The sequence below is a fragment of the Martes martes genome (assembly GCF_963455335.1).
Source record: "Martes martes genome assembly, chromosome: 13".
NCBI classification, from domain to species: domain Eukaryota; kingdom Metazoa; phylum Chordata; class Mammalia; order Carnivora; family Mustelidae; genus Martes; species Martes martes.
The window spans coordinates 60,414,502-60,437,569 of record NC_137901.1 but is presented as its reverse complement, the minus strand read 5'-3'; the positions used below and the strand labels follow the sequence as shown (position 1 = coordinate 60,437,569).

At 36.5% G+C, this 23,068-nt stretch overlaps 1 protein-coding gene across 2 annotated transcripts in view; it reads left to right on the top strand.

Annotated features, from left to right (window-relative positions):
* The window catches only part of SPIRE1 (spire type actin nucleation factor 1), a 190,585-nt gene that overhangs the window by 134,406 nt on the left and 33,111 nt on the right, over positions 1 to 23,068 (top strand). For both annotated transcript variants that reach the window (XM_080820942.1, XM_080820941.1), the window contains exons 7-8: positions 13,090 to 13,176; positions 13,833 to 13,962. In XM_080820942.1, coding sequence (XP_080677068.1) covers positions 13,090 to 13,176; positions 13,833 to 13,962 — 217 coding nt within the window. The remainder of the gene's footprint in view (positions 1 to 13,089; positions 13,177 to 13,832; positions 13,963 to 23,068) is intronic.

The window sequence follows — 23,068 nt, the reverse complement described above, 5'->3', positions numbered from 1 at the left end:
CATTATAGCGACTTAGTTCTTTCACTGTTACATCCCCTGTGACAAGACCATGTGCCTGACACACAGCCAGATGCTGAATACTGTGCTCAACAAATAGTTGTGGAACGAATTAATGAATTACAGCCACATTTTTTGAGAAAATTTAATTAGTTATTTTATGTGGAAGATTCTTAAAAAACACATCGCTAGTTTTAATATAGATTTAAGTAGGGCTGCCTGGCAGGCTCAGTCTGAAGAGCATGTGACTCTTGATCTTGGGGTCAGGGTTTTGAACCCCAGTTGGGTATAGAGATTACTTAAATAAATAAATAATCTTAAAAAAATAGAATAGATTTAAGTAGCTCTTTGTTAATTTTAATAAGCTGCACTATTGAAGCTAAGCATTGCAGGTAAGTATTATGTTGATTTACTTCTCAGTAAATCTGATTTCCTTTTACAAATGAAGAAACTGAAGTTTAGAGGTGCTGCATAACTTCCCAAGTTCAGACAACTAGTTATAAGGCAAAGCCTGTTTTCATTTTCATTCTGTCTGACCTCCGAATCTATGCTGTGTGCTACACGCATGTGGCCAAATTGCCCTTTAGTTATATTGTGATGATTACTATTTACAACATAATCATTTTTTCTATTTCTTCCTATTCTTGACCAAAGTGGGTATCTTTTGGGATTGACAAATTTGACTGAGAGAAAATTCTCTTTCATTTTTAAAATCTATATTTCTTTGATTACAAGTGCATTTAAGCATTTTAAAGCATACACCATTTTTTTTTTGTATTTCTTTTTTTTTTCCAAGCGCCAATCATCTTTTATTGGATGTTAATTCTGAATTAGGATGTGAAAGGATTCAGGGGTGCCAGGCAAAGGTCATGGTCAGGACTGCCACATATGCCTCCACACTGGGCCCTCTTCAGTGGTACTTGCATAGCCTGAGTTCCTTGTGACAAGGAAAGTCGAAAGTCCTTGAAAAGTACATAACTTGCCAGCACCATAGAAATCCCAGCGACGCCCCCTTTCTTCACATTGACATAGTTGTTGTAATACCAGTAGTAACCTCTTTGAGATGATCCAGCAATGCCCTTAGGAGTGAAGTCCCGCATCAGTATCCATCTGGGCAGCTCTTCTAGTTTCACATCCATGAGCTTCTTCTCCTTCACTGTACAACTGATGCTCTCTTGGAGTCTTAGGTGTCTGCTCCCTTTTTTTGTATTTTTAATTTTATTTTAATTTAGCAGAATTTTTTAAAGATTTTATTTGTCTGAGAGAGAGAACACACAAGCAGTGGGGAGGGCCAGAGGGAGAGGGAGAAGCAGACTTCCCACTGAGCAGGAAGCCTCATTCAGGCCTGGATCCCAGGACCCTGAGATCATGACCTGAGCCAAAGGCAGATGCTTAAACGACTGAGCCACCTGGATGCCCCTAATTTAACAAATATTTATTGAGCACTTCTTGTGTGCCAGGCACTATTCTTAGACCCTGGAAAAAGGACCCGCAGTCCTTATTCTCAGGAAGTTCACAGTATGATGGGAGCCACTGGTAATTAGGCAAGCATTAACAACAGCGTAATAAGCTAAGTGTAAGAGGCTGTATGCCAAAAAACAATGTTCAAAGTCCAGGAAGTAATGGGATCTGACACAAGAAAGCAACCAAAGTTCTCCATAATTAAAGCCCTTTTCACTCTGTAATTCCTGTGAAGAATGAATGTCGATGATTTCTTTTTTAAATGACTTCACAGTATTTCCTAGTGCACTGTGAATTATTTACCCAAGACTCTGTTAATAGACATTTAGATTATGTCCAGTTTTCATTGTTTTAATTAGTTTTCTGATCCTCATACAGACATCTCATCTAATTATCTCCTGAGTTTCAATTTCTGTTGGTGAGATGAATAGATCAAGAATTATGCACATTTTAAATTTTAATACATGTTGCCAAACTCTTCTCCAGAAGAACTGTACCAATTTATACTTTGTTTGTTTGTTTGTTTCCAATTTATACTTTTACTAACAATGCAAGATAATTTCTGTTGCCAATACTTGGCAATGCTGTCTTTTTTAAAAAATGTCTACCCATCTGAACTTTATCCTGAGTGGGAACGCTTAACAGTAATCACAGGTGATTTTCTTCCTTATCCTGAAGAAATTATTCAGAAATTCATACTATTGATTAAAATAAGTAAATGTTGGGATGCCTGGGTGACTCAGTGGGTTAAGCCTCTGCCTTTAGCTCAGGTCATGATCTCAGGGTCCTGGGATCAAGCCCCACATCAGGCTCTCTGCTTAGCAGGGACCCTGCTCCCCACCCAAGCCTGCCTCTCTGCCTACTTGTGATCTCTGTCAAATAAATAAATAAAATCTTTTAATGAAAAATTAAAATAAGTAAATGTTGCTTGTGCTTAATAGATTATTAACATTTCTAACTAAAGTCTTCTACCTGTCACCACATATAGCTAAATCATTTTATTTTTCATCAGAAAAAATAATTGTGCTAAAAAGTAGTTAAACTTATCTGATACTAAGAATTAATGGGATAGGGGCTTCTGAGTAGCTCAGTCTGTTGGGTATCTGCCTTCAGCTCAGGTCATGATCCCAAGGTCCTAGCATTGAGCCCCACCTTGGGCTCCCTGCTCAGTGGGGAGTCGGCTTTTCCCTCTCCCTCTACCCCTCCCCCCACTAATTCTCTTTCTCTCCCTCTCTCTCTCTCTCTCAAATATATAAATCTTTTTTAAAAAGAATTGTATGGGATAGATTCCTCTTATAGATGCTGATTTAACAGGTCGCAGCTGTTATATATTAGGTGAGGCTTAAGATCATGCATTTGGAAAATAATTGTGATTATACATAGACACAATGGCAAAGAACTGTGCATCCAAGTTGGAAGGTATTTATAAACATAAATAGTTATTCTTCTGTGCTAAATGAAAGGTTTTTAAAGAGTCTGGTTTTTCATTCTTTCTTTCATTCTCATTCATTTTAAGGTAAAATTTGTATTACCTATTTTAAAGTGTATTTATAGTTCAGTGGCAACAGTGTTGTGCAACCTCCGTCTCCGTGTAGTTCCAAAATAATTTCATCACCCCCAAAAGAAATCCTGTAGCCATGAAGCAATCACTCCTAATCTTCTATCCCCTGAGTCCCTGGCAACTACTGTTCTACTTTCTGTCTCAATGGCTCTACCTATTCTGGATATTTTTCATAAATGGAATCATATAGTATGTAACCTTTTGTGTCTGGCTTCTTTCATTTAGCATAAGGTTTTCTAGGTTCATCCATATTGTTGCATGTAGGAATACTATTCTTATAGTGGAATAACATTCTATTATATGCATATACCATATCTGTTTATCCATTCATCACATGATGAATATTTGGGTTCTTTCCACCTTTTCACAATTGTGAATAGTGCTGCTGTGAACAATCATGTATGTGTTTTTGTTTGAATACTGGTTTTCAATTATTTGGGGTAGATGATGGTTGGATCATGTAACAATTCTAAGTTTAACTTATTGTGGAACCAACAAACTGCTTTCCACACCACTTGCACCATTTTATGTTCCCACCTGCAGTGTATGAGTGTCAGTTTCTCCGTATTCTTGCCAACAGTTGTTATTGTCCATTTTTGTTTTTAATTATACCTACTGTAGTGAGTATGAGGTGAAATCTCATTGTGGTTTTGATTTGCATTTCCATAATGACTAATGATGTTATATGTGTTTTCATGTGCTTCTGGGCCATTTGTATATCTTTGTGGAGAAAAGTCAGTTCAGATCCTGAGCCCTTTTTTTTTTAAAGATTTTATTTATTTATTTGAAAGACAGAGATCACAAGTAGGCAGAGAGGCAGGCAGAGAGAGAGGAAGGGAAGCAGGCTCCCCGCTGAGCAGAGAGCCCGACGCAAGGCTCCATCCCAGGACGCTGGGATCATGACCTGAGCCGAAGGCAGAGGCTTTAACCCACTGAGCCACTCAGGCGCCCCCTGAGCCCATTTTTAAATTGTATTGTTTGTCTTTGTATTGTTGAGTTATAAAAATTCTTTATATACTCTGGACATTAGACTCTTGACAGACATAAGATTTGCAAATATTTTCTGCCATTCTGTAGGTTGTCTTTTAACTCTCTTAATAGTGTGCTTTGAAGCATAAAGGTTTTAATTTTGCTTAAGTCCAAATTTATCTATTCTTTCTCTCCCATTGCTCAGGCTTTTGAGGTTGTATCTAAAAATACATTACCAAATCTACCCCAAAGATTTACCCCAAAGTTTTCTTCTAAGACTTATACATTTAGCTCTTTGATCTGTTTTAAGTTAATTTTTGTATATGGTGTGAGGTAAAGGTCAAACATAATTCTTTTGCATTTTGATACCTGTTTGTTCCAACATCATTTGTTGAAGAAACTATTCTTACCCCCATTTAATGGTCTTGGGACTATTGTGATAAATTTATTGAATTCAGGAGTTTACTTCTCCCAAATGCTATTTCATTGATCTATTATGATTATCCTATGGCCATCCCACATTGTGGGGTTATTATAATATAATACATATATTATAGCTAATTATTGTAGCTTTGTGATAAGCTTTGAAATGTAAAAGTGAGTCTGCCAACTTTGTTATTCTTTTTCAAGATTATTTTGGCAATTTAGGGTTCTTGAGATTCCATGTCAGTTTTAGAGTAGATTTTTCAATTTCTACAAAAAATACCATTAAGAATTTGATAGAATTTGTATTGGATCTCTAGATCACTTTAGGTTATGTGTCATCTTAATGACATTAAGTCTTCTAATACATAAACATAGAATGTATTTCCATTCATTTATGTCTTCTTTTATTTCTTTCAGCAGTGTTTTATGGTTTTAAGTATACAAGTCTTACACTTCATTGGTTAAATTTATTCTTAAGTATTTTATTCTTTTTGATGTTACTAGGAATAGGTTTGTTCTCTTCATTTTTTCAGGATCATTCATTTTTAATGTATATATATAAATATACACATATACATATTATATGTACACATATATACATATACAACTGATTAGTATATGTTGCTCCTATAACCTGCAACTTTGGTGAGTTTATTAGCACTAATAATTTTCTTGTTGGATTCTTTAGGATTTTTTTTTTATATATATATATGATCATGTCATTTATGAAGAGAGATACTTTTACTTCTTCCTTTCCAATCTAGGTGCCTTTTTTTCCCCCTATCTAGGTGCCTTTTAATTATCCTGCCTAGAAATATCAGTGTTAAATGGGAAAAGCAGGCACCCATGTCTTCTTTTTGATGTTAGGGAGAAAGCATTCAGTTTTTCATCAATGAGTATAATATTAGCTCTGGATTTTCACAAATGACTTATGCTGAGGAAGTTTCTTTCTATTTCAACTTTCTTGAGTGTTTTTATCATAGGGAGGGTGTGGGAATTTTGTCAAATCCTTTTTCTGCCATCAATTAAGACAGTCATGTGGGTTCATTCCATTAATGTGCTATATTACCATTAAGATGGTGTGTATTTCCATCCTTGCATTTATGGGATAAATCCCACTTGGTCATGATGTACAATCCTTTTATTTTTTTTTAATATTTTATTTATTTATTTGACAGACAGAGATCACAGGCAGGGAGAGAGAGAGAGGAGGAAGCAGGCTCCCCACTGAGGAGAGAGCCTGATGTGGGGCTTGATCCCAGGACCCTGGGATCATGACCTGAGCTGAAGGCAGAGGCTTTAACCCACTGAGCCACCCAGGCGCCCCTGTACAATCCTTTTAATATAATGCTAAAGTCAGCTTACTGTGAGTTAGGAGTTTTGCATCTGTATTCAAAACAGATTTAATCCATGGTATTGTAATATCCATGTCTGGCTTGATACGAAGGTAATGTTGGCCTCATAGAATAAATTAGAAAGTGTTACCTCCTTTTCTAATTTTTGGAATAATTTGGGAAGGATTGTGGTTAATTGTTTTTTGGGTGGGAGACAGAAAGGGACAATCAGACTCCATGCTGAGCATGGAGACCAACACAGGGCCTGATCCCATGATCCTGAGGATCAGGACCTGAGCCAAAACAAAAAGTTGGATGCATTCCACCATTCCTCTCCCACCCATGTGCATGCTCTCTTTCTCTCTCTCTCAAATAAATAAAGCTTCTTTTAATGTTTTCAATTTCCAAAACATTGCTAAAGGGGAGACTGTAGTGGGTGGCAACAAAAATAATTTTTATCATGATTTAATATTTTAAACTATATGTTTTTATGTTATTATCATGGATACTAAAAATAATTTTTATCCTTAAGGATTTGGGACAAAAGTTGAATAACAAAAATGTGACTTAGCTGTAAATATAAGGAATGATTTTTTATCCTATTGACCAGCTCGCTCAAGTCTAATGAAATAAGTTTCTTAGTTGTGAGTATTTTATAAGAATTTGAGAATGTTGCATGTGATTCTCTTTGACATCTCCCTAGTATATTATGAATGTATTCTGGTTTTTCCAGGCTTCAGCCTGGGATATAACAGCAAACTCAGATTTTTTTATGTACAGAGCAGGTAAATGTATATGAGTGACTTGGGCCAGGTTCAAAGCTAGCAAAGCTTATCTGTGGTGATCAAAGTCAGAATAGTGTTTATCACAGCTGGGGGTAGGGTAGCGACTTGGAGAGGGCACCAGAGAGCTGGTTCTATTTTGAACTAGATGGTGGTTCAGTAGGTTATGTTCATTTTCATATAAGTAAGATTTCTGCACTTTACCATATATACATTATACTTTAGTAAGCAAATTTACCCCCAAAATTTACATCTGCTCTCTAAAAGAAATAGACTTCAATACTACAATATATTCCTTTCTGTGTATCACACTTATTGTTTGAGTTCCACAGTTTTGCACACATTATCAGGCTACTCTTTTTCACATGTGTATAGAGGAAGATTCAGATTTTAACCATGTAGTTTCATCTTTGGATGGTGGTTTCTTTTGACAAAAGGCTAAATAGTTTTTGAATTATGGTGGTGATGAGTAGCAACATTTCATGATACTTACAGATAGATGCCGTCTCGTGAAAAAAGTCACTTGAGGATTCGGTGCTTCTGTGCTTAATGGCAAGAATCCTTTCATTTACTTGAAATGTTGAAATATAAGGAAGAATAGCAGGAGTCTGGCATTTTAGGCAGAGATGACTCCCATGCCACCCCATTTGGTGTCAGCTCCAGGTCTTAGAAGTTCTGCCCAGCTGACTAGAATAGAACGTGGCTTTATTTGGAACAGTAAGTCCACACCCAGAGCCATTATCAAAAACAGTAGAGCTTGGTGACTGTCGGGAGAACTAAGGAGGCTAGACTGTGGCCTCAGTAGTGGCTGAGACCATTCAGAAATAGAAGAAAAAGAAAGTAACCCAGGAAATAAGACTGCCAAAGTTGGGTAAGATCCCACTTATTTCTGGGCATCTCAAAGGTTGTGCTTGTGCTAGGCCCACTTGGGAGAGACTGAAGAGGTGAGCTGTTTGTCCCTGGCCAAATAGAGAGGTCTTGTGAATGCAGAAAGTAAAATTTGGGCAGATGTTTAACTCTCATGACAGAGGAAGGGAGCCTTACTGGCATCACTGTGTTTATGTACTACTTCTGACCTTTCATTGGCTGATCGCTAAGTACTTTGCTGACCCAGCGGCAACTCCTAGGAAGCCCAGCTTAAAGATAAAAACAAGAATTTTAAAAAAGAAAAAAAAATACTGAGCAGAAATATTAGAACCTACATGTGGCAGAGGAAGTAGACTTAACAGAATTAGTGTAAACAAGTCACTAAGAAAATAAACAATACCGAGCCCCTGCAAGGAGACATCAAAATACAGAGTTCTTACAATATATTCTTTTAAGAAGTAGTTTATAGCATAACATTATAGGCACAAACAACAACAACAACAATAACAAAAACAGAGAAGTGTGGCCCATATTAGTAACTCTTAGTACAGGAAAAGTTATGGAATGTACATTCCAAGGACATGTATGGAGGTAAGGAGCCTCCAGTTGCCCAGGTCCAACCGGTAGTCACATCCTTTCAGTGACCTTCCAACTGTAAACCAATTGAACTTCAAAAAGGTAACACAGGAGAACACCTTTATGACCTTGAGGTAGGCAGAGACTTCTTTAAATAGGATAGGTATGTACATTGTGCACCAGAAGAGTTATACAAGAATATACTAACTAGCATTTTTGCAGTACCATAGTGTGGAGGTAACCAGTGTCCACCAATGGTGAAATAAGTAAATTATGAACAAATAAATAGAATAAGAGCAAGGAAATTAATTTCTCCTACATGCCACAGTGTAATTGAATCTCTGAGACATAATGGTGAGCAATAAAAGCCAAACCCACAAAAAGCCCTACACAGGATTCCATTTGTATATTTTTTTATTCAAAAAAACCATTCCTTTTATAAGTGTGTAGGAATGCCTTTTCTGTATTCTTCACTCATACTGAGTTACACTCTCAAACTTTTATCTACCAGTTTTACAGGTCTGATCTCATTTAATTTCCATTTCTTTATGAGTAAGATCAAACATCTTTTTAAATATGTTTTAGACAATGTATATGATGCTTAAGAGCAGTGACTCTGGAAATACAGTAACTATGTTTGAATCTCAGTTCTGCCATCAACTCAATAGCATTTGGAGTATTTTACATGTACATATATATTTGTTGTATACGTGTAATACAGGTACTGGTTTTTAAAAGTGAGACAGCCTGTTTTCTTTTTCTTTTTTTTTTAATGCCCTTTATGGGTTTTTTTGACATTTTTTAAATTTAATTTTTATTTTTTATTAACATATAATGTATTATTAGCCCCAGGGGTACAAGCCTTTGTATCTTCAGGCTTACACACATCACAGCACTCACCATAGCACATACCCTCCCCAGTGTCCATAACCCAACCTCCCTCTCCCTAACCCCCTCCCCGCAGCAACCCTCAGTTTGTTTTGTGAGATTAAGAGTCTCTTATGGTTGAGACAACCTGTTTTCTATAAAATTTTAAGAAAAGAGTGAAGAGGATTTTTACTGAGTTTTCTAAGAAGCTCAGAGCATAGAGAAACACTGCTCAATAGCCTGATTATAGAATAAAGCCCAAATGAGGTGGAGACTGGATATAGAGTATGTTTTCCACTTTAGTACTCTAACTACTGAAATGTGGAAAGAGGAGAGGCAAAATATTAGACAGACTAGGTCTTCATCTCAAGGAAATTAGAGCAGGATCTCAAAGAGATATCTGCACTCCCGTGAGGGTCACAGCATTATTCACAACAGCCAAGTTATGGAAACAGGTTAAATGTCAACAGATGAATGGATAAAGAAAATGTGTATGCATCTACAGTGAAATAGTATTCAGTCTTAAAACGGAAGAAGATCCTGTTATTTAACAACATGGTTGAACCTGGAGGACATCATGCTAGGTGAAATAAGCTGGGCACACAAAGATAAATACTGTATGACCTCACTTGTATGGTGAACTTTAGGAAGGCAAACTCATGGAAGCTAAGAGTAGGACAGTAGGTTTCCAAGGGCTCAGGGATGGGGGAACTGGAGAGATATTGATTAAATGTTGGTCAAAGGTCAAATGTTTCAGTTATAAGATGAATAAGTTCTAGGGACACAGCATGGTGACTGTAGTTAATAACACTATATTGTGTACTTGAAATATGCTAAGAGCATATATCTTAAGTGTCCCCACAAAAAAAAAAAAAAAAGAACAGTAACTGTGTGAGGTGTTGGATGAGTTAATTAGCTTGGTTGAGGCAAGCATTTCACAATGCATATACATATATCAAATAATCATGCCATACACTTTAAATATGCATAATTTTTCTTTGTCAATTCAACCTCAGTAAGGCTGAGGGAAAAAAGAAATCTGATTGGGGCCCAGTATTAATCCATAAACTGTAGATCAGCTTTGTACAGATGTAGTTGTGATCTTATGTCATCATTAGTGGTTCTGCTTTACTTAAGACAAAAATAGAAGAAAAAAGTTTTTTCAAGGCTCAAGTTATTGAAGCTTTTGTTTGTTGAGAGTTCTGTGAGCTTCAGAATGACAGGTGATTATAAACACAATTTATAAATGTGTTCTTTGTAATAATTACCAGCGATGCATCTGCTTGCCATTTAATCTATTTAGATATAAATAATACATTTTTTGAACTTAGAGCTTGTGGGTAGGAAATGAAGACAAATGGATAGATGTTTCTGCGTCGTGGTAGCCACTGTTGTTTTCCTTTCATGTCTTTCTCTGGCTAAATCCATGCAGTTCACTTAAGTAAATGTATACTGAGCCCCTGTGCAAAGGGCTGGGCAAATGGAGGTTCCAGTGTGAGCAAGTTCATACGGGGAAGTTTGCAAGATTTCAATCTAAAAAGCTAAAATTCTTATTAATTCCTTTATTATATAAGTGTACTTGATAAAGGAGAGTGCAAATTCAGCTACTCATTTGATCTTCAAAAACTGGGTGTTAAAAAAATTTTTTAATTCTTACCAGTATACTGCTACTTTCTAATTTCTTTAAAAACAAATATTTTTATTAAGAGTAAACACAGAGACTTTTCAAAGATGGTCTATCTGTATCTGAAGTACTATGCTGAGATGTTTGAATTTAATCCTCAGGTTTAAACTCCATAACCATACTATAGTTATCCTCTGTTTTGGGTACAATTGTGCTGATGTTGGAAATTGGTGGCTTAGCCATACTGGATATTATTCAGGATATTAAGTTATAGAAGTGTAAAACATTTCAGTTGGCTTCTTTCAAAATGTCTGAGTAAAATACTTTAATCTCATCAGATAGCTTCAAATAACTTACCTTTTAAAAATGAAGATGTAGAAACAACATCTTTTATTTATAAGTTAAGGCATTGTGGCTCAGATACGAGATTGAGTTGTATAAATGTCTTATTTACTTGTGGCTCCACTGTTTATGTTCACGCAGGAATCATTTATCATTGCAATTCAGAGAGCTTGTTTCAGTATGTGTTGTGTATTTATAGGAAAATAATTTCATTGAGTCAGCACAATGGTATTAGCACAAAGTTACATTTTCCTCCTGGTAAGGACTTTCACTGACTCACATCCACACTGTTCTGCCACCTCCCTCATGAGCACTGACGCACATTTTGTAATTGGGATCCAGGATAGTTTCTGGCCAGTGCGGAAACTGAACTTATGTTCTTGTTTGGGGAACAGGATTTACAACCCTAGCCTTATTTAAACCAATTCCCTAAACACTGCTATTGTGATGGAAAGTAAACATTGAAGTCAAATCATGTGAAAAATGGCTAGGAAGATATATATATTATCCTGTTCAAGAGTTGTTCCATACAATGATTTTGTAAAAAATCTTATGTACTACCAAATCCATAGGTAGGGGGTTGTTGTCGTGTCACGTTAGGCCTCCAGGTCGGCTGCTAGCAAACATGCCCTCCTTAAGTCAAGTACTAGCAGTTCAAGCAGCTTTTCCTCCTAAATCTTTCCATGGGCCATCCTGGCTTCATTCAGGGGTGGGAGGTGTGGCCCAGGGAAGAAGAGAGTGGATGTAGGTCACAGCAGCGTTGGTGCACACACTGAACTCAGGTAGAGGGGGTCGCATTTGGGGAGCAGACTGTGCTTGGGAGTGACAGTTCAGACCCTTTTTAAAAATATATATTTAATGTTATTTGTCAGCAGACACAAAATAGCAACATGGACAAAAAATCAAAACTCATAGAGCTGCAGTGAGGAATAACCAACTGATTAATGACTTGTGAGCAATTAAAGTAGTATTTAAGGTTGATGAGTACACAAAAAAACCACCCACACCCTGAAATCTTACAGTCTTACAAAAATACCTGAGGAGTGCCTGGGTGGCTCATTTGGTTAAGTGTCTGCCTTCGGCTGAGGTCATAATCACAGGGTTCTAGGATCAAGCTCTGCATGAGGTTCCTTGCTCAGTTAGGGGGTCTGCTTCTCTCTCTGCCCCCACCCACCATGCTCTTACTCTCTCTCTCTCTCTCTCTCAAATAAATAAATAAGTCTTTAAGAAAAACTTGAAAAAGACTTTACTGAATTTTACAATAATTCTAAAATTTAAATGACATTTCCAGTAATAAGTTGTGAAGCATAAACATTTCTAACTTATCAAAATTAAGTCAACTGTCAATGCAAGAGGAATAACCAAACTATCTTTTTCTTCTCTCCAACAAAATTAATATAAAGTTATTAGAATATGATGGGGTAATCAAAGAGTAGGTCTCCAAAGTAGAGGGGGAAAGGAGATTTTTCAAGCAGTGCATTAATAAAAATAATATGCTAATTTCTGGATTTTAAGAAGTATTAGGTATTTGTCATTTTTAAAAATTTATTAACTTGTTAACATTTTTTTTCATCCATCTTTCATGAGGAGCATGACAGAAAATACCTAGCAGGTTCTATTTTTTTCATATTAAGACTGGGAAATAAATGGGACAAAATGGTCACAACTGTCCCTTCCGGGGTGGTAAAATGTGAGTTTAGATTGTCAATTTTTGTGGATTTCTGAAGTTTTCTTAAATTGCTTGTAAAAATTTCTAACACATTGCTATAAAAAGAGAGTACGTTACAGCAGGAGTCAGAGACAGATGAGGGCTCTACCAAAACTCTTGAACTTACTAATTTTGTGAATGAGGCAGATACCCTCCTTGACATGAGCCTGAGTTTTATCTACAATATGTGACTCGTGTCACCAGTCCTTCCTAGGTTTTGTACAAGGATGAAAGTAAGAAGTAAAAGGCTTTATAAGTTATAAAATAATAAGTGTAATATTATTTATTCCATTCATATTCATAATTTTAGAAACTTTTTGTAGGAAAGGATGCATCTAATATATATTTCCCCCAAGTGGTAGAACTAATGATTCACTTTATGAACTTGTATTTTCTTCAGCTCTACATGGTTGTTTTTGCTCTGGATCACTCAGCTATTTATTCTCCATTTTATTGATTCAGAACACATCTTTGGTAGAGCCAAAGTACACTTCCAGTGGGTAACAGCTGTAGCCAGAAACTTATAATGATAATCCTATAGTCATATGAATCTTACACTTTTTGTCTCCTTTCAGGTCAATGGTGATATTCCCCCTCGGTTAAAAAAAAGTGCTCATGAAATCATCCTGGACTTCATCAGATCAAGACCCCCTTTAAATCCGGTATGTGATCTGAGTGTTCCCCTTGGTTGGAGGTCTTGTAGCAATGTGCTCTCCTCTAGGACGTGGTCTCTGGAACTCAGCTCTCGAGGTAGTTTCTACACCAATCTTTTATTCTCAGAATGATGAAGTCTAACTGTAAGTTATATTCTTCAGTCACAGAAAAAATACTTGAAATTATTCAATACAAGGCTGTCTTAGGATGTTTTAACTCAAAACAACCTGACTTATGGTGCAGTTTAGTAGCCACATGTCCCTGAGTAAATTAATCAGCCTCTCTGAGCCTTTATTTCTTCAACTATAGAAAGAAGATAACAATAGCAATCTAAGAGGGTTGTGATGATTTACTCAAAACTGTTACTTTTAAAAACAGTAATAGTAATAAGTATAGGTTACATTCCAGTTGATTGCCTATCCTGGTAGCCTATTGTGAACATAATTATAACTTCAGTGAAACTGACTCCTTACAATTGGTTGAGCGCATATGACTAAGTTACTATGAAATCCAGTAATCTCCCTATTGCTTAGTCTTTTATCAAACAGTGTTGCAATCAATGAAATACAATTTCATAGTACTGTACTATAGGAATGGACTTCAGTAAGAATTATTTAAGGACAACTACTGAAGTCTATAGCCATGACTTTTTTTCCCCACTAAGGTCTCAGCCAGAAAACTGAAACCCACTCCACCACGGCCACGGAGCCTCCATGAAAGAATCTTAGAAGAAATCAAAGCAGAAAGAAAGCTGCGGCCCGTCTCACCAGAGGAGATTAGACGCAGCAGATTAGGTGAGTCTGATGCTTACTGCACTGCTGGTCTAGCCTCGGCCACTTGGAGCAGTGTCTCTATCCAGCTAGCCCAGCGAAAAGTAGTGGCATAATGGTGCAGTGTTTAAGAGCAGTGTTTGCTCCTCTCACACACACACACACACACACACACACACTTACTGGAAGCTTATACTTGAAGCTCAAGAGAGTAGGAAATTCTTTTCCCATATGATATTGAACTACATGAGAGCGTCATGGCCTAGTAGGAATTGCTCTGCCATTCTCTAGACTGTGGTTTTGGGAGAGCCCCTTTACCTCTCTGAGTGTTGATTTCTTGATTGGCAGAAGGGAGATAAAAATTCTTCTGTACTTTAATTATGGCTTCTGTGTAAGAATTAAATAGAATTGTGGTCAAAATACCTCATAAATTTTAATATGTATACAAAGCTATTATGTTTTAGAAATATGATATAATAGTTTTACTTCACGTTTCTGTTGTTTTAATTATGGTTTTAAAGATACAGTATTATGTGGTGAAAGCATCGATTGTTATCTGATAACCATCTAACTTATTCCCAAGCTTCCTTTATATTTATTTAATGTTTTTAATGTGTACTATAAACACATATTGATTTTGATTTATAGAAAGAACATATTATAAAATGTTTGTAAACATTTTTGTTTATACAATTCTCCACCTATTTATAAGATTAAAGATGCCCAAAGAATTCAGAGAAACTTCCTTTAGGAAGATAGATGATAGTGACATCTGAACAGTAGAGGAACCACACTCTCCTTGTTTTCTCCACTGATCTCTTTCCTGCCCTTTTAGACTCTGCTTGGTCCTTCAGATTTCTATTCTGGGCTCACCTCTCTCTGAGCAACTAGACCCTTTTCCATAGTTTTTGTTCTGGCTAATAAAGCTCTCATCTGTGCACCGATCTTGCTGAGCTCACACCCATTCATCCATCTGACTGAGCTAGGGCCTACAGCAGGACAGGGAACCCATCTGTTTTCTCCCAAACCATCTTCTCCTGTTTCCCCATCTTAGTGTACTCAAGGCAGAACCTCCGCATCATCTCTGACTCCTATCTACAGCCATCCCTGTTGATGTTTCTGATTCTGGCTCATGTTAGTTTTCCCCCTTTCTTAGCCCAACACTATCCTAAACCAGTCTGTTGTCTTCTCTTGTCTAGTTTATCACATCAGCTTTGACCGCTGTCCCTGCTTCCAGCCTCGCGCTCTTCAGTAATGTCATGTTGGTATCCTTTTGTTAAACTCTCAGCCCTTCTTTTACCTTGAGACCTTCTTGCCAGCAGGGCCCACATCTGTCCTGTTCATTGTTTAGAAGTGATTCCGTGGGTCCTGAAGTAATTTAATGTACCTTCCAGTTACAAATCTACTGAGTGAGTAACGGTTGTATCAGTTTATCCCTGTCTAATTTTTATGGCAGCAAGCGTTATCTCCAAAAAATAATGTTTAAAGCATGCTAAGTGACAAATCCGTATAAACATTTGTATAATAGTGATCTAAAACATAGAATCCATGTGCGGCAAGAGTTCTTCTCCTGAGAGTCCTCGAATGGGCCTGATGAGAATCTGTGAATCCCCAGAAATATAAAAAATGTATGCCTATTTCACAAACTGTATGTATGTGCATTTTTCTGGAGAGAGGGTCCATAGCTTTCCTTGGTTTCCTAAAGAGTACAAAGCCTCAAAGAGTAAGAACCACTGTGGAAAAATAAGGAAGTGGTATTATGGGATGCTAGCTTAAGACTGGATTTTTTAAATTTGGTATACCTTGAGAGGAAACAATGGGGGTAAAAGAAAAGATTTCAACAAAACCATGAGGCAAAATAAATATATTACCGTGAGAAAAATAAGCTTCGTGATTTACAGTACAGAGTGATTAGGCTGAAAGAATGTCTGCTTCAGTGGAAGTACCCACAGAGTAGAGAAAGGAGTTTACTGCCATACCAACCTGAACGTGCCCGATCTCATCTGTTCTTGGATGCTAAGCAGCGTCAGGCCTGGTTAGTACTTGGATGGGAGAATAGAGAAAAGAACAAGCTAGGCATAATGTTCTTATACAATGTGGATGATATTTAACTTATAGTTCCTTCACTTTTCCAATAGTTTTTGAACTTTTACTTTGTATTAAACAACCGTGTCATCTCCTGGGGTGCAGAGATAAACAAGGCATAAGGCCCGCCCGCAAATGCTTGCAGAAGAATGACGCCAGATTGTCATGCATGTTCATGCTGCAAGACCATTAACAGCAGCCAATCAGAAGGCATTAGTGAGGCCATCTGAGGAATAGACTGGCAGTCCCTATAAGTGTCAAGGGGACACCCTTATTGCTTGAAAGGGTCATTGCAAGCCTTTGTCACATACATTTTCTTCTGTTCCATTTTAAACAAACTAGATGCTAAATAACAGGAAACCCACTAGAGAATAATTAAGTATCAGAGGTGCCTGGGTGCTCAGTCGGTTAAGTGACCAACTCTTGGTCCCAATCTCATGGCTTCTAGGATGGAACCCCATGTCAGGCTCGGAGCTCAGCATGGGAGTCTGCTTGGATATTCTGCCCCTCTGCCCCTTCCCTCATTTGCATGCTGGCATGCTCTGTCTGTCTCTCTCTGTCACGCTCAAATAAATTTTTTTAAAAATAATTAAATATCAAATTTATGATGCGAGCATATCTTATTATTTTATTTTTTATTTTAACCTTATAAATGGTGTTTCACAATAATCAGAATTGAGCTGTTACAGAAAATGATTGTTCATTCTGTGAGAGTCTTACTTCTGTAATTCTGCATCCAAACTGATCTTGAATCTTACTGGAAAGTAAGGGATTTGGGTTGATTTCTGCAGACCTACATTGGTTCTTACTATAGAGTTTCACTTTGGGGAATTTGACTAGGATGAGGTTGGCAGAATGAACTTGAGGAGAAGTTTTCCTAAGTATAATGTAATTAATTGTGAGCAGAATCCCACTATAGAAATTGTGGAAATGTGTCAGTGTCAATGTTTAAAGAAGAAATGTTACCCATAATTTCAACAGCCAGAAGCATCCACTGTGAATCTACTTGTGCAGTATGAAACCAAGACGAGAACTGTATGCACAGTATTCTGTTCTTTTCACTTAACATTGTTTGCGATGTGAACATCTTCCCATTTCATTAAATAGGGTATCCTGATATATGGCTAAATTGTGTTTTATTTCCCTCTTGTTTGGCAGACTCTGCATTTTTTTCCCTGTCAAGTCTGAAAATGCTGTTCTTGTGTATCAGTCTCTGTTCATGTCCAATCATTTTTTTTCCTAACGTCTTATACTGAATTGAGATTTGGGGTTTTAAATATAAATTGTACCTTTAAAAAACATCTTTTCCATAAACTTCTTAATTCCTGTTATGCTTGATTTCTCTCCTCTTTGTGGCACATAGAGCTTGGAAAAGATCCAAACCTCATCTTCCAAGAAATAAGAGCATCCCTTTCTTATGCAGTAGTCAGTCGATTCATATATCAGAGAAGAACAGAATGAGAAGATATTAGAGAAGGGTGGCAAGTGCTTTGAGAATATGTTATCTTTTATTTGCTATATATAATTAGGAAAATCTAGAGTCAATAGTATTTGAATTCAGAAATGCAGGCCTTTTTTATGATTCACAGATGTTTATTTGAAAACCTCACACTAATGCATGTATAAATACTATGATCAGATCAATCAGATTAGGGACAGAAGAAACTGGATATTTACTTCTACAAGGGTTAATTGTAATATTCCTTCATAGAAGTCTTAAAAATAATTAGAAACAATTATAATTAATAAATGTTTAGATTTTTCTTTAGAAAAACATTAAAAAGTAAATTTATAGCACTTTTGTAAAGTCAGCATTTTGAGGTAGAACACTTATTTCTCCTCTTTAGTGAATATTAGTTAAATTTTGAAAACCTTTTCTATTTGAAATACATAATTTCTGCATCTAGAATATCTTGATTAATGAACTTCAAGTTTCTGCTATGAATTTTTTTTGTTAACATATAGTGTTTTATTAGTTTCAGAGGTTGAGTTCAGTGATTCATCCATCTTATATAACGCCCACTCTCATTATATCACATGCTCTCCTTAATGTTCATCACCTGGGTACTCCATCCCTCCAACCCCCTCCCCTCCCGCAACCCTGTTTGTTTCCTATAATTAAGAGTCTCTTATGGTTGTCTCCCTCTCTGATTTCGTCTTGTTTTATTTTTTCCCTCCCTTCCTCTATGGTCCTCTGTTTTGTTTCTTAAGTTCCTCATATGAGTGAGATATGATAATTGTCTTTCTCTGATTGACTTATTTCATTCAGCATAATACTGTCTATTTCTGTCCACATTGTTGCAAAGGCAAGATTCCTTTTTTTTTTTTTTTAATGGTGGAGTAGTATTCCATTATGTGTGTGTGTGTCTCACATCTTTATCCCCTCATCTGTCAATGGACATCTGGCTCTTTCCATAGTTTGGCTATTGTAGGCATTTCTGCTATAAACATTGGGGTGTAGGTGCCCCCTTCAGATCACTACATTTGTATCTTTGGGATAAATACCTAGTAGTCCAATTGCTGGGTCATAGGGTAGCTCTGTTTTCAACTTTTTGAGGAACCTCTATACTGTTTTCCAGAGTGGCTGCACCAGCTTGCATTCCCACCAATAGTGTAGGAGGGTTCCCCTTTCTCCACATCCTTGCCAACCTCTATCGTTTCCTGACTTGTTAATTTTAGCCATTCTGACTGGTGTGGAGTGATATCTCATTGTGGTTTTGATTTGTATTTCCCAGATGCCGATGTTGAGCACTTTTTCATGTGTCTGTTGGCCATTTGATTTGTATGTCCTCTTTGGAGAAATGTCTGTCATGTCTTCTGCCCATTTCCTGATTGGATTTTTAAAAAAGATTTTATCTATTTGATAGAGAGAGATGAGCAGGGGGTAGGGGGAGAGGGAGAGGGAGAAGCAGACTCCTCTCTGAGCAGGGAGCCCAAGGCGGGACACTGAGATCATGACCCAAACCGAAGGCAGGCGCTTAACCAACTGAGGCACCTAGGCACCCTGCCTGATTGGACTATTTGTTCTTTGGGTGTTGAGATTGGTAAGTTCTTTATAGGTTTTGGATACTAGCCCTTTATCTGATTACACATTGGCAAATATCTTCTCCCATTCCATTGGTCATCTTTTGTTTTTGTCCACTATTTCTTTTGCTGTACAAAAGCTTTTTCTCTTGATGAAGGCCCAGTAGTTCATTTTTGCCTTTGTTTCCCTTGTCTTTGGAGACATGTCTAGCAAGAAGTTGCAGGCTGAGGTCACAGAGGTTGCTGCCTGTGTTCTTCTCAAGGATTTTGATGGATTCCTGTCTCACATTTAACTCTTTCGTTCATTTTTAGTCTATTTTTGTATGTGGTGTAAGAAAATGGCCCAGTTTCATTCTTCTGCATGTGGCTGGCCAGTTTTCCCAACACCATTTGTTGAAGAGACTGTCTCTTTTCCATTGGACATTCTTTCCTGCTTTGTTGAAGATGAGTTGACCATAGAGTTGAGTGTCCATTTCTGAGTTCTGTATTCTGTTCCACTGATTTATGTGTCTGCTTTTGTGCCAGTACCATGCTGTCTTGGTGATCACAGCTTTGTAATAGAGCTTAAAGTCCAGGATTGTGATACCACCAGCTTTGTTTTTCTTTTTCAACTTTCCATTGGCTCTTCAGGGTCTTTTCTGGCTCCATACAAATTTTAGGATTATTTGTTTCAGTTCTGTGAAAAAAGTTGATAGGGATTGCATTGAAGGTATAGATTGCTATAGGCAGAATAGACATTTTAACAATATTTGTTCTTCCAATCCATGAGCATTTATTCCTAGGTATCTTATGGGTTTTGGTGCAATTGTAAATGCGATCCTTTATTTTTCTTTCTTCTCTCTCGTTGTTAGTGTATAGGAATGCAACTGATGTCTGTGCATTTCTTTTATATCCTGTGACTTTGCTGAATTCCTGTATGAGTTCTAGCAATTTTGGGGTGGAGTCTTTTGGGTTTTCCACATAGAGTATCATGTCATCTGTGATAAGTGAGAGTTTGACTTCTTTCCTGATTCGGATGCCTTTTACAGAAATGCAGAATTTTTTAAATAGGTAGGTTTTTTAAATTCAAGTAGAGTTAACCTACACGTTATATTAGTTTCAGGTATACATATAATGATTCAGCAGTTTTATACATTTCTCAGTGCTCATTAGGTTAAATGTACTCTTTGTCCCCTTCACCTATTTCACCCATCCCCGCACCCGCCTGCCCTCTGATAACCACCAGGATCTTTTTTCTTTGTCTCTTTTTCCTTTGTTCATTTGTTTAGTTTCTTAAATTCCAAATACGGTATTTGTCTTTCTCTTACCGACATATTTCACTTAACATCATATCCTTTAAATCCATCCATGTTGTTGCAAATGGTAAGGTTTCATTCTTTTTTATGGCTGAACAATATTCTATTGTGTGGCTGTATATACACAAACACACACATCTTCTTTATTTCTTTATCCATTCCACATCTTCTTTATCCATTCATCAGTTGATGGACACTTGGGCTGCTTCCATTTCTTGGCAATTTTAAATAATGCTGCAGTAAACATAGAGGAGCATATATGTTTTCAAATTAATGTTTTCATTTTCTTTGGATAAATAGTCAGTAGTAGAATTACTGGATCATATGGTAATTCTATTTTTAATTTTTAAAGGAACCTGCATACAGTTTTCTATAGTAGCTGCAACAGTTTACATTCCCACCACCAACAGTTTACATTCCCACTGGTTCCTTTTTCACCACATCCTTGCCAACACTTGTTGTTTCTTATATTTTTATTTTAGCCATTCTGACAGGTGTGAAGTGATATCTCATTGTGGGTTTGATTTGCAATTCCCTGATAATGAGTGATGGTAAGCATCTTTTCATGTGTCTGTTGGCCATCTGGATGTCTTCTTTGGAGAAATGTCTATTCATAAACTCTGCCCATTTTTAATTGTATTATTTGGGGGTTTTGGTGTTGAGTTACTTAAGTTTTTTTATATATTTTGGGTATTAACCCCTTACCCGTTATATCATTTGCAAATACCTTCTCCCATTCAGTAGTTTGCGTTTTAGTTTTGTTGATGGTTTCCTTCACTGTGCAAAAGCTTTTTATTTTGATGTAGTCCCATTAGCTTGTGTTTGCTTTTATGTCCCTTACCTGAGAAGACATGTCTAGAAAAGTGTTTCTACAAGAAATGTAGGGTTTTTTTAAGTGGTGAGTGGAGGATTAGTCTCATCAGTATAAAATTCCTAACTACTTTTCTGTGAGATAACGAAAACAGTAAGATGCTTATTTAAAGGTTTCATCCTAATTTGCTTACTAGAATGAAATACTTAAAATATTATTTCTTGGTCATCAAACAATGATTGTCAACAAATAATTGCTTTATTTGCCCCCTTTAAGACACACATCTCCTTTCTTGACATAAGTGCTTTTAAAAACAGCTACCTATGATTCCAACATCTTGCCTAGTTGTAGTTGGGATCTAACCCAATGCTTTACCTTCACATCATTTTTTTTTTAATAGTGTGTTGAGATTTTGGATTTTAAGTATAAATTATTTCTTTAAAAAATCTGCCAAAAAAACATATTAAGAGTACTTACAGTCTATTAAATTTAGGTGTTAGAACTGTACGGGCAGTCTACCTGGAAGACATGAATGGGGGAGACATTCTGTTCATTATGCCTATACTTCCATCCCCACTGTATCTGAGGTTCTGTCATCATCTGATCGTAAAGGTGCCTGTCCTCCCTCAGCCCAGGTCATAGAATAGATGGTACTGGTAAAACTTTTGGGCTGCCCTGGGGCAAATAATATATCATATGTTAATAAAATTAATTAATAATAAAATTGGGATCACATTTGCATTTATAAAATGAAGTTGGAGAATTGCCATCCAAAGTTTATGAATTTGGCTAATCTTATCCTATAACAGGATATGTCTTTTCTTTTGTTCAAGTCTACTTTTGTGTTTTTCGAAAATGTATTAAAATTTTCCTCATTAAAAAAAAAGAAAAAAAAAGAATTTTGGGCTGCAGCGAAAATTGTTAACTTCACTGTCATGAATACCCAAATTAATCAAATCTTTGTAGTAAGCTTTTTCAAAAATACCTTTATTGGGGCATAATTTATCTACCATAAAATTCACCCATATAAAGTATACAATTCAGTGGTTTTAAGCATATGTAATAAAAATTTTAAGACTAATTATTTCAATAGGAAATAAATAAGTTTGTTTTTAAGATATCATATTTATTGAACTTCTACTATGTGTGAAGCAGTGTTTGCTATGTGCAAGCACCTTTTTTTGGTAGGGTCATTTAATCTTCATTAACAATCTCATGAGATAAATACCATTCTTCCCATATTACAGATTAAGTAACTGAAGCACAGAGAGGTTAGGTAACTTTCCCAGAATCACACTGCTAGTAAGTGGCAGAGCTGAGATTCAAACTTGGACATTCTGGCTCCTGGGGCCTCTTTGCAGCTGCTAGGTTGCAACTGGCAGTATAGTGATGCATTGTGAAGCTAGTTCCAAAAGGAGATTTTTTATCAAGTATTTCACCTTGGGCAGAGATTTTGGTCAGATTTTCATCCTGAAATAAATGACTTAAGAACACATTTATTCTTAAATTTAAAAAATTTTGTACCCTAAAATCATGTTATATTTAAGCCAAAATCCTATACTATGTTTCTTTAAAATGTTTTGTATCTGTATCATGCTGTCATTCTTAACATGTTCTTTAGAAAGTTGTTATTTTTTTTCTTTTATTGTTACTCCATTTCAAGTCTTAGTGATATAATTGAAACTAAGACTCATGGTTTTGTTGTGTTCCCAATTTTTATTCGCTACCTTCTGCCTTAAAGTCTGAAATGTGCCATTACAGGTCTTCTTGAATCCTCCTCCCTTTTTTGTCCTCCCTGTATATTCCTAATAGCTGAATTATTTTCTTTTTATTGTTTGTTTTCTTTTTTCAGCAATGCGGCCACTTAGCATGTCTTACAGTTTTGACTTGTCAGGTAAAACAAACAAACAAAAAA